Raw genomic sequence first — 12,084 nt, 5'->3', positions numbered from 1 at the left:
AATGGTCCCAGTTACTAATGGTCCTCGCCAAATCCAGTTCTTTAATAGCTCTGGTAAAATTAGTTTCAATCGTCTCGGTCAAAATTAGGGCTTCAATCGTCTTGCCTAGAATTAGCTTTTAACAGTCGTGTTAAAATTATTTTTAATTGCTCTGGTGAAAATTTGTTCTGTAATCGTTCAGTAATAATTAGTTTTAATCATCATAGTAAAAATTAATTTTCTGTTATTTAATCATTCTAGTCAATATTAGTTATTTAATCATTTTGGTCAAAGTTGGTTCTTCAGTCTTCCAGCTCAAAGTTGATTCTTTAATCGTCCTGGTCAAAATTAGTTTTTTAATTGTTCTAGTCAAATTAGTTCTTTAATGTTGTTTTAGTCAAAATTGGTTTTTGTATTATTCTGGTGAAAATTAGTTATTTAATCGTCTAATACAAATTTGTTTTAATAATCCTGGTAAAAACGAGTTCGTTGTTATTTAATCTTTCTGGTCAAAATTAGTTATTTAATCATTTTCGTCAAAGTTTGTTCTTCAGTCGTCCTGGTCAAAATTAGTTTCCTAATCATCCTGGTCAAAACTAGTTCCTTATTCACCTTGGTCAAAATTTCTTCTTTAATCATTCTGATGAAAATCAATTCTTTAATCGTCTAATACAAATTTATTTTAATCGTCATGGTAAAAAGTGAGTTCTTTGTTATTTAATCGTTTCGGTCAAAATTAGGTCTTTAATCATTTTGATCAAAGTCGGTTCTTCAGTTGTCCTGGTCAAAATTAATTCCTTAATTACTCTGATCAAAATTAGTTCTTCAGTCCATCTGGTGAAAAATAATTCCTTAATCATTTTGCTCAAAGTTGGTTCTTTAATCGTCCTGACTAAAATTAGTTCTTTAATTGTTGTAGTCAAAATTAATTCTTTAATCATTCTGATGAATATTAGTTTTTCAATCGTTGTGGTAAAAATTAATCCATTCGTCTGGTCAGAATAACTTTTGGTCAGATGTGATAAAAGTAACAAAAACTTAACTTTAGGGATAAAATTGTGAACAGTGGCTTATACTTGTTTATACCTACACTAAAATAATGTAATGTAGCTATCCTCCAAGATACCTGCACATGGTACACTTGTTTCATATCTGGTGTAACATACCACTGATGAAATATTAGGCCTACTATATGTGATTCAGAAAATAGTAGCTTGCTGAAATAGTAATACCTAAATAATAAATTTCAAAATGAAATTCTTACTACCTTATGACTATTTGTCATCTAGATTGTGTGTAATCGCAATGTACATCTTGATTACACAACTTTTAACACTATATCACTTTGGAAAACCTATTATGTGTCTTTCACGTGTTAAATTGTATGTTACTTTATTATCATGTTTCGGCCTGCTATTGGCCATCATCAGAGCTGGTTGTTACTGATCTTGGAAACCAAAACATATTCACAAAAAACATAAGAATACAACACAAACATAAGAACACAAAAAATACATCACACTAACATACGAAAACAAAAACACACACAAGATTGCAACCTCATTCAAGAAATTAAATTACAACATCGCATACATAACAAATAATGCTCTACAAAAGCATCTCAACACACAAACAACACAAACAAACAAATAGGCTACAATTACACAGACGTATACAAACTCAAATATAACACCTGCAACAACTTCTACATAGAACAGACAGGCAGATCATTACAATCACGATACAAAGAACACATCACAGCCATAAAAAATTACAAAACACTTCCACATATGTAGAACACATCACAAATGCTAACCACACATACAGAGACATCAACACAGACATGAAAATTCCAATACCCAACTTAATAAGCCAGAAACTAAACACACTAGAACAATACGAAATATACAAACACACAAAGCACATCCAAATGAAATTCTCAACACACAACTCGATTTCAGAACACACACACTCTTTGACTCCACCTTACACTACACAAACACACCCCCACAGGAAACAAAAGAAAAGGCGCCAAGACCAGCAACGTCCAGTTCTGATGATGGCCAATAGCAGGCCGAAACTTGTTAACAAGATAAAATAAAATTTAACACGTGAAAGACACATAATATTTTTTCCAAAGTAATCACAATAATTAAAACCTACTAGTAACTGTCCTGAAAAATCTTTCCTCTTCGAATATCTTAAAATATGCAATTCGTTCTTAATTTTGAACTCTTTTTTTTTATTTATTTCAAAGAAAGCTGAAATTTGAAAATGTATTCAATAAAGACAGAACTTGTAGTATATTTCTGTTGGAGATGTACAAAATCAGTAAATTAATAGTCAGTATTATTGTTGTTTTTCATTGTTTTAAACATAATTCCGTACACTACTATTTCCATAAATTCTGGGATGAAATAGGCCTACACTTTTGGGTAGAATTTAGTTTCACATTGGAAAACTTAGTAGTTAGGACAGAGATAGAGGTCGTGTTGTTTATTTTATTGTTTTCTGTTTGCAGTATCTCACTGACGCTAGCATGTCCGATGAACCTGAAGCTATACCCTCTGGACAGACAGACCTGCTCTTTGCGGATGGCCAGCTGTGAGTTTAACATTTGGCGGTAGCTCCCTCCACATCGGATATGTGTTTAACCATATGATTTAGTATCATCTGTTTTGTGCCTTGGAATTAGTAATTTTTCTTTCAAAGAAGTAGTTTCCTATTTAATATTTTTACAGTGTTCTATTTGGTGCGAGGATTTTTTCTGTCGTGTTATGGACATAAAATCCAACGTTTCGGATCTACTTAACATGCTACCATCAAGACGAACAAAGAGAGGAGGAAATCTTGTCTGTTGCGTTTATTTCCAAAAGTTGATATCAAAGACTGCAAAAGTTCTTAATCTTTTCTTGTTTGCCTTGTTAATGTAGCCGACACAGACCTCTAAAAGTTGCTTAGTTCTACATCCATAACACGGTGCAAGGACCCAAAAATTCCCGCACCACGTAGTTTATATTTTTTTATGATGGGTATGTAATGCCTTTTTGTGATAAACTTCTTTTTATTTCCATCCTGTGCTTTTATTTAGAGAAAATTGTTGGATCGGTAAGTAAAATTTTGTAGCTGAATTCTGTAATAGAAATAAATGTCGGATACAGGTAAGCAATCTTTCCTACTGAATGAAAATGCCACTTATTTTTCGAGTAATCATTGTATTTTGATTTCATGTTTCTATTGTTTTTATTTAATTGTCTGTAAATCTCTGAGTTCTGTTATGTACTGTAGGTTATACTCGTAATATAATTAATTTCTTATTTTGTAAAGATGAAATAACTTCAGACTGAATGATGAAGGATTATAGTGAGCAACTGTTTTCAATAATTATTTTATTTTTTTCTAAGAGTTTATTTCTAAATGTCGAATATATTGCAATTTCATACTTCTACATAAAAATGTATTATTATATGACATATTAAGAAACAGCTCTTCTAGCTACAAACATAACGAAACCGAGTTCGACTCTCGGTATCGAAATGAAGATCTATTTTCTAAAGGAATATCTGTGTATCCCTTATATTTGTGTCGTCATGTTTCTGTCTGTATAATGACCGTCAATAACGTGAGCGGACCAGTTTACAGCATTTATGCGCATGTACAGTCAAGTGACATTGTGAGCTAGTTTGCTTCATTTAATGTATTTATATAAATTATACTGAATTCTGCTTGTTTTAAGAATATGTCTATACTTTTATTTCGTAGTAGGTTTAATTAGCTATTTCACGGTAAAACTTCAATACATCTAAAAGTGTGTCAATATTCTTCGCAGTTAGGTAAAAAATATACAGCACATTGAATATATCCGATGTGGTTACTTACACACCAACATCTGATTGAAATAAATTGCGTAACTACATAGATTACGTGATTATATACGCGCAGAAATGTTATGAATCCCCCCCCGTCCACATATCTGACGAGCGGTGTAGTAATGTTCATAATCCTCAAATAGTAAGCAATGGGGTTATGCCCTCAAAACTTGAAAGCAGATAAGTATTTATAAACTTATTTATAGATAGCCTTTTTAATTTGTTAAGTAATGACAACATATTTATATACATTATATTATTCCAGTTCTTCCAGGACGATATGAATAAAAATATAAAATTGTATTAATTTTGCATATTCTATACTCTCTTATAACAGTAAAACAGATGACACGGTTCTAAATCAGTCATTATAATCTGATAGCCTCCGTGCAGATTTATAAATCCAACTCATAATGAACTAATTAACAATTTAAGTCTAAGCTTAAAATTACAATTTAAAAACCATGTTGAAGCCGATAAGCTGTTATATTAAATTATGTTAAACAAGGTCCGTCTGTGCTTATCTTTGAAACAAAATAACTAAAAGTTATTTTGTTTCAAAGATAAGCACAGACGGACCTTGTTTAATCTAATTTAATTAAAATTACAAGTATTTTATGACATGTAGTATTATGTTTTGAGATTTTGATAAGTTATTAATATAAATATATGTTAAATAACAGTTTCTAGAAACTTTTTTTTATGAATTTTGAAAAATGTTGCAATTTATACATTAATAAGGAAAGACTCATTTTGTTCCAAGAAATAATAGAAATTCTATTATTTTCACTCCAAACTCAATAAAGTATATATTTTTACATCTCCTTACAAGGAACTGTATTTTCTCGCCTAAATAGTAACCGACATTTTATAAAAAAAAAATAGTACTCGAAAATGTTTCAGATATTGGTTCTTAGAAATATTTTCATTTGAAAATGTAAAATGTTGTGTTTTTTTTAATTGTAAAACAACGTAAGTTTCAGACATCGTACGAATCTCGAGAATAGGGACTAAAATTATTTTAAGTTTAATGTCTTAATAATTAATTTTTTTGGCAAAGATGATTAAAAATAATGCACCGTTAACTTCCAACATAAAGAAAGGCATGAGGAAAAGCAACAGTGACCATTATTTTTAGATTTTCGAACCAAATTTTATAAATACAATCGTAAAACTACATCATGCTAAAACAAGTTAAGAATTTACAGTAAGCCCACAGTCTATATACAGTCGCGAAGCTCAATATGTAGTAAAAATGCAAACATGGGTAGTTGCCCACCACTAGGATCGCTACTATCGCCTCATCATCGCAGATCTCTCTCCTAGCAGCCGACAAAATATGTTACACTTTCGTTGTCGTGTTCTTTTGGAAAAATTAACACCTTCCTTCCATTATTGAAATATTAAATGCATAAAGTTAATTTATTATTTTAATGAAGTATATTAAATTCCAACATAAACTCGAAGACACTTGCAAGAAATAAGTTAATATAATTTTTGTTTGTGTAAAACGAACCGAAATTTACTATAATAGCTTCACTCATTCAAGATTATAGCGATAATTAACTCTGAAACCAATAAATATTAATTTGCATTTCTCTTTACAACAATAATAATGGAAATATGAATTAATGGAGTAACTTACGTGTACCGGTACTTGTAGTGTAGGCTTACGTAGTTAACAAAGTGGGATGAGGTTAAGCAATAATAATCATACCAAAATTGGAAATAAAACGTGATCAATAAATTTTATTGTAACAGACTTTTTCTACGTCTCTAGTAAAGCAACAAATAAAAATAACAACAAAATTAACAGCTATAATTAAAAACATATCCTTTGACAAAAAAAGTAGGCCTAAGCAATAATAATCCCAACCAGAATTGAAAATAAAACGTGATAAATAAATTTCATTAAAACAAACTTAATTTTTCTACGTCTTTAGTAAAATAACACATAAAAATAATAACAAAATTAATAGCTACAATTAAAAATATATCCTCTGAAAAAAAAGTAGACCTAACCTTTATTTCTCTGGAAATTTAGAGGCCTAAGTGACAGAACTTTAACCGGTATCTAATGTCCTTTCGGTTAGACTGAAACATTTCATTGTGAAATTTAAGGATATAATGTATTCTAACAGTCACAAAGAACTTCAAATTAAGAGTTTTGTTTCTGCACAGCATTCTTATGGAAACCCAGGAACCTTTCTGAATCTTTCGGAAATCGGACAAAGGATAACTCTGGCCTCTTTCTCTTACTGTTGCTACAATTTATAGCACTACAAACGTCTCTTTCTTGTCCCATATTATCAGGGAACGGATTTATATGGACTAAAAATATATGAAATATGTAAATATATATGTAGTTATTTTTACCAAAATATGGAATTAAATATGGATTTTTACCAAAATATGGAATTAAATATGGACTTAAAATTATAAAAAAATGACTATGTACGTTAAATATTGGTACATTTTAATCAAACTAAACAAAAAATATAATGGACGTACCTTATCTTCCAATGTAGTTTCAACAAAACACAATTTTTATTGTCTGTTACCATAACAATAGGTTACAAACATTTCTTTCAAGTGCTGAAAAGTGAATCTTCTTCTATTGTCTCTGAGGATAGATTTATACTGACTAAAAGAGCGTTCGACGTCACAAGAAGTAACTGGTACATAATTCAATTTCACAATGTCTGCTGGGGATAAGTCCAAGTTAATCTTCACTGTTGATTCACCACTCATCACAGTAACAACCTTTTGTAGTTCTTCATATGCAGGGTTTTTTGAAAGTACAGTGTCCACCTTAGCTCTTACTGCATCTGCAACTTTACCTCTACCACGATTCAGTTGTTCCACAGTACTATTTATAATTTCAAAACTTTCAGATAGTGAAAGGTGCCTATTTTGGAGACTTTTGAGCGTTTTTATGATGCATGAAAATGTATGCTGAATGTGAGCTAAGTCATTCTTCACACTTATGTCACAGGTAACTGTTTTCGCAGTATCAATTGAGACTGCATCTTCAGAGTCCAATGCAAGGAGAACATTGTTAATAGAGTCTATATGTTCGGCATAATATTCAACTGCTTCTAGCCATGTACCCCATCTAGTTAAAATTGGCTTTGGTGGCAATGGAATTTCAGGGTACATTTCTTTCAACACGTTAACTCTACTGGGAGCTTTGAGAAATACTTTTTTCACTGATGAAATCAACAAATCTACTTTAGGGAAATTGTCTCTGACCACTTCTGCCACACGATGAAATGCATGCGCCACACAAGTAAAATGAGTCAATTTAGGATATACAACAGATAATGCTTGTCCAGCTTTGACCATATAAGGGGCAGCATCGCTAATAAAGAATAACACATTATCGTACATAATACCCTTTGGCCACAGGATACCCATAGCTTCGTTGAACAGTTTAACTATAGTTTTGTTATTGCACTTTTCTAGAACATCACAATGTAAAAGAATTCGTTCAGAATATTGTTCACTTAACAAACCGATAACTACATTACCAACAAGTCTACCTTCTTTGTCGGGAGTCTCATCAATGGAAACCCAAATTGAACTATCTTTAATTTCATCTCTTATCTTCTGTATTGTCTCATCGTAGATGGATGGAGCATACGTCTTCCTAAGTGTTGACTCATCCGGGATTGTATGTTGAGTATATTTTTCAAGGAATTCCCTGAAGACCTTATTCTTTAGTTTGTAGAGAGGAATATCAGCAGAGATGAGAGAACGGCACAGGTCGATGTTAAACTCAGATCTTACATTCGATGTTGTTGGTTGTGTTAAAAACAATTGTCTCTGCTTGGAATTTAGTTGTTTGTTGGCCTGATGTTTACTAGTTGTAATGTGTTGTTGCACCAGGAACTTTTGTGTAGATGATACTGCACACTGACACAAATTACAAAATAATATTTTATTGTCAGTTGATAAACCATCTTCTTTAAATTCTGAAATGTAACTTGTTAGTTTTGATTTTAAATTGACTGAATGACGTACTTTTGGCATATTTACCGTCTTTATAGTATGATTTACAAAACTGAACCTATGTGTACTCTGACTGGCATTTAACTGTTGAGCTGCACAACTGAAGTCTGTTAAAAATTTTAAATTAAATTAATACAGTTTTGTAACTTACTTTCCCATTGTTGATAGGACTGCTAATTTTCAAATAACTCTGATGTTAAAGGGATTACTGAACATGTGTTTAAATCTCTATTGTTGAAATGTATTTTTAAAAGTTAATGGAATTTTGTTTTGTTTTATTGTTAAACCTAATATAATATGGACTGTTTTATATGAAATATGGAAAATATATGGAAATTAACGAAAATATGTACTAAACTCTAAAATATGGAAAAATATGGAAAATAAAAGTAGGATTTTTCAACCCTACACATTGTGAAACATAAAGATAATGCAAAATATAAATTATATTAGCTTTATAAGTAAATATGTATTTACATATAAATCCTTTCCCTGCATATTATTATTCTAATTATTATATTTTAGCCATTAACATTTTCATTATAACCAATAACGAACATTTCACAAGCATCAATGTGAAATACGCAACGAGCTAGCACTCGATAGAAATACGACACAGTCCAAAGTCGACCATGGACAATCTATTGTTTCTAGTTGCTAACCGCTTGGAGCGCTTTATCACGAGATTTGCAAAAAAACACCTCAAGCTTCGCGACTGTATATAGTAGACTGTGGTAAGCCTATGACGAAAGATGACAGCACAATTTTATTATCGTAATACTCTTGAATTCTTAAATTAATTTAGCTTGTTGTAGGTTTACCATTGCATTTCTGTACTCGGCTACAAAAGTCTAAAAATTAGAGTAACCATTCTTTTCCCTTATACCTTTAATTAATGTCACTCGAGGAGGCTGTTGACAGAATTAACTTTCTGGCTTTGTCCCTCAGACTGATTGGCTCTCACTAGAATGTTTTTGCGCTAATTAACGATATATTATAAGTTTTTAAAAACTTCTAATGAAATATACAAATTGTTATTTCATAATAAAACGTGCATCACGAAGTCAACTCATGATTTTTCTAAGGTTTGGCGCGTTTGAAAATAATGCAGGTCCTTCCACAAGTTAATAATGCTATTACTGTCTATAATTTAATTTTATAAAATGATTGTTCTAAAAATACAAGGTGGGTCAAAAGTCGCTTTCCCCAATATTTGTTCTCAGGTTTCATACTTATACACATGTCATAACAAATAAATGAATAGCTGGTGTAATAAGTGGTGGATTGGCAACCATGCCCTTGCGTCAACTGTTTTTCCGATGCCATGTCTTGTTCTTGCTGTTGTTTTATGTTCATTGTATTGTGTTGCGTCTGTACGTAATAACTGCTAATTTCTTGCATTCGACATGAAGCCAATTCTGACTTTAGGAAAACAATTGTATGAATTGATGAAGCCACATTTAAGCTAAACGGCAAAGTGAACGGACACAAAAGTGTTTACTGAGTCAGTGAAAATCCACATGGAATTATCTCAGAAGAATTTAAGGAACAACTGGATAATACCCACGGCAGACCAATATCGATAGTCGACCCTACTCGCTGGCCACTAGTCACCGGGCCGTACCGAGCCGTATCAAACAAAATATAATCGAAATGGTGGTAGTCAAATTCGCGACTATATTCTTAAATAATTCACTCCATTAGTCAAGTTCAAGGTTTTATGTAGTACAACGGCGGTTTTTTGAATGCATTAAAAGAAAATGAAGATGTAATAAGATCATAAACTAGGTTATCACAAGGAAATTAACAGGAAAAAAGGTGTGTTTCACGGAATACCATTAAAATGACGGAAAGTAAATTTCCGGTTAATGTTCGCCAAAGCGTAAAGTACGTAATTATGACTGCGTTGCTGTTTTATTTCTGGCCTAAAGAAAAATACCTAGCCTTTTACGAAAAAAAAAATGTAGGGACCATGAAATTATTCACCGCTTTCATTATAGACCTATTATTTTTTTATCAATATTACGAATCAAAAACTGTCATATTATATAATTTTAACTACTACATGGACGAATGAAATGAAGCTAACCTAACCAAAGCTAACCTAACCTAACCAAAGCTAACCTAACCTAACCAAAGCTAACCTAACCTAACCAAAGCTAGCCTAACCTAACCAAAGCTAATCTAACCTAACCAAAGCTAACCTAAGCTAAGCTAAGCTAAGCTAAGCTAACCTAACCGAAGCTAACCTAAGCTAATCTAACCTAACATAACCTTCGTAAATGCAAGCCCTGTAACCGGAGCAAGAAGGGATCTCAATCATTTAATCTGCAATGTACACGCAAAAATAAATTCAAGTAAGGATCACGTCCCGAGCCTCTCCTCTAAGGCACTCGTCATAATTTACTCGCAATATTTACGCAAATACACATTGTCGCTAACAGTGGTGCTATCTCTCAATAATGTTCAGAACGAAGGAGGTAGACAGAGAGAGAAAACAATTTCTCCCGCCAACTACGCCACACACCAATGTCATGTTCTTATGTTGGTGACATTGTGTATTTACTTAAATTTGGTGATAAACGTAACGGCACGGTTCAAAGCGACCGTGCTAATTCTCCAGTATAGCGGAATTTAACACTCCGGTGTGACTGTTTGGGGTGACATTTAAAGGAGTTATGTTCTGCCATCTGTAAATCAGTATCTAAACGTTGTGAATTGTGTGTCGAGAAATAAAATATGTAAAGGAATGTGTAATCAATTGTAAATTTATTGTAATTACATGTAAGGAAGTGTTTTGAGTAAGCGACTTTTAACCCATTCTGTATAGGGTACATAAAATATGAATCATTTCTTTGGTCGGCGGGAAAAGGCACATGTCTTAAGTAAGAGAAAATAATAATAATTTTTCAGGAGAGACTTTCTTTTTCATTTACTCTTTATGGCGAAGTGCATCAACATCGGTTAAAAACGCAGTAATCATAGATTACGGAACGACGGTTAAACAGTAACCATGGTTAAAATGTAATTTCTGTGCACCATTCATAATCACCGATTACTAAAACATGTCTAGCTGACACCTCAGTTGACCAGAGTAAAGTCTATGATGGTACATTGTTCCTACAAAATGACTAAAGGAAAGCATCCATACCGCTGCAAAGATAATAGTCAATGTCTAAAAACGACTGCGCTCACTACGTTCTACATCGAAATGAACGTGTCCTACATTTTCGCGTTGCATTTGTTTGCCTTTGGGGGCTGTTATATTTGCGAGTTCCATTTCTTTGTTTTTCAGTATTATTAGGTTAAAATCGTACAAAATTGAAAATTGAATGCAAAAATGAATATATCCCAATGTGACGATGAAGTATCGATAGATTTAATTACTAGATTTAAATATATTATATAAAAAAGATGGAATATCCGTAAAGGAAAAGGATGCAGAAGATTAGTAGGAATGTGTGTACGATCTTGGACCCCATTTACATCAGGGAATTGTGCATTATCTTAAGGTCCATCCATAACGTTTCTTTGTTCAGCCAATGACATAGAGAAAGAGATATTCGAGTATCCCCTCTTAAAATACAGAAAATAACAGTTACATAGAATCGTAATATAAGCCGCCGATCCATAGGAGAAATATTATTGTTCTTGTGTTATTTCAAGTGATCCATTTGTAGATTTTGATAAAAGAAATCCCTCCTGAAATTTTCTGTCACCTAATTCCTCGAAAGAATTCTCTCTTTCCACTAAAGAACCTTCACGCTCACGTTCCATCCAAGTAATTCAAGTACTGTACAATAATAATCGTCTTCGAAATAATCACCTGTGGCTCTGGCCGCCATTTTCCTTTACTTGCTCTACTAATCGCTGGTTATCTCCTTCAACCGCTCGAATATGGCCGGTTAGAGGTTACTGTGGTTAACCTCCTACTTAAATCGTAACTGAGGTTGATCCACCGTAAAAATGCTTAATCAGGGGTTAGGTAACAATTTTAACCGATGGTTACACTAATTGACATTGATGCACGTAGGCATTAACTGAATATAAGTACGGTATAATAATGAAATTCATGTATGGTGGTTAAAGTAAGACCCTTTTAAATTTAAAATACAAGAAATTTTATTATTTCAAAAATTAGAAAAAATACTAGACTTATGTGATTAGGTAGGCTACAACAGCAAAATCGACTTTTTTTTACTTTTCCCGCCGACCAAAGATTTAA

The 12,084-nt window shown here is 32.3% G+C and overlaps 1 protein-coding gene across 5 annotated transcripts in view; it reads left to right on the top strand.

Moving 5' to 3' along the window:
* The window catches only part of GluClalpha (glycine receptor alpha 1), a 475,474-nt gene that overhangs the window by 412,445 nt on the left and 50,945 nt on the right, over nt 1–12,084 (top strand). For all 5 annotated transcript variants that reach the window (XM_069832489.1, XM_069832490.1, XM_069832491.1 and 2 more), the window contains one exon: nt 2,501–2,583. In XM_069832489.1, coding sequence (XP_069688590.1) covers nt 2,501–2,583 — 83 coding nt within the window. The remainder of the gene's footprint in view (nt 1–2,500; nt 2,584–12,084) is intronic.

This window comes from Periplaneta americana, chromosome 8, assembly GCF_040183065.1.
Source record: "Periplaneta americana isolate PAMFEO1 chromosome 8, P.americana_PAMFEO1_priV1, whole genome shotgun sequence".
In the NCBI taxonomy this organism is placed as follows: Eukaryota; Metazoa; Arthropoda; class Insecta; order Blattodea; family Blattidae; genus Periplaneta; species Periplaneta americana.
This window is presented reverse-complemented; position numbering and strand designations above follow the sequence as displayed.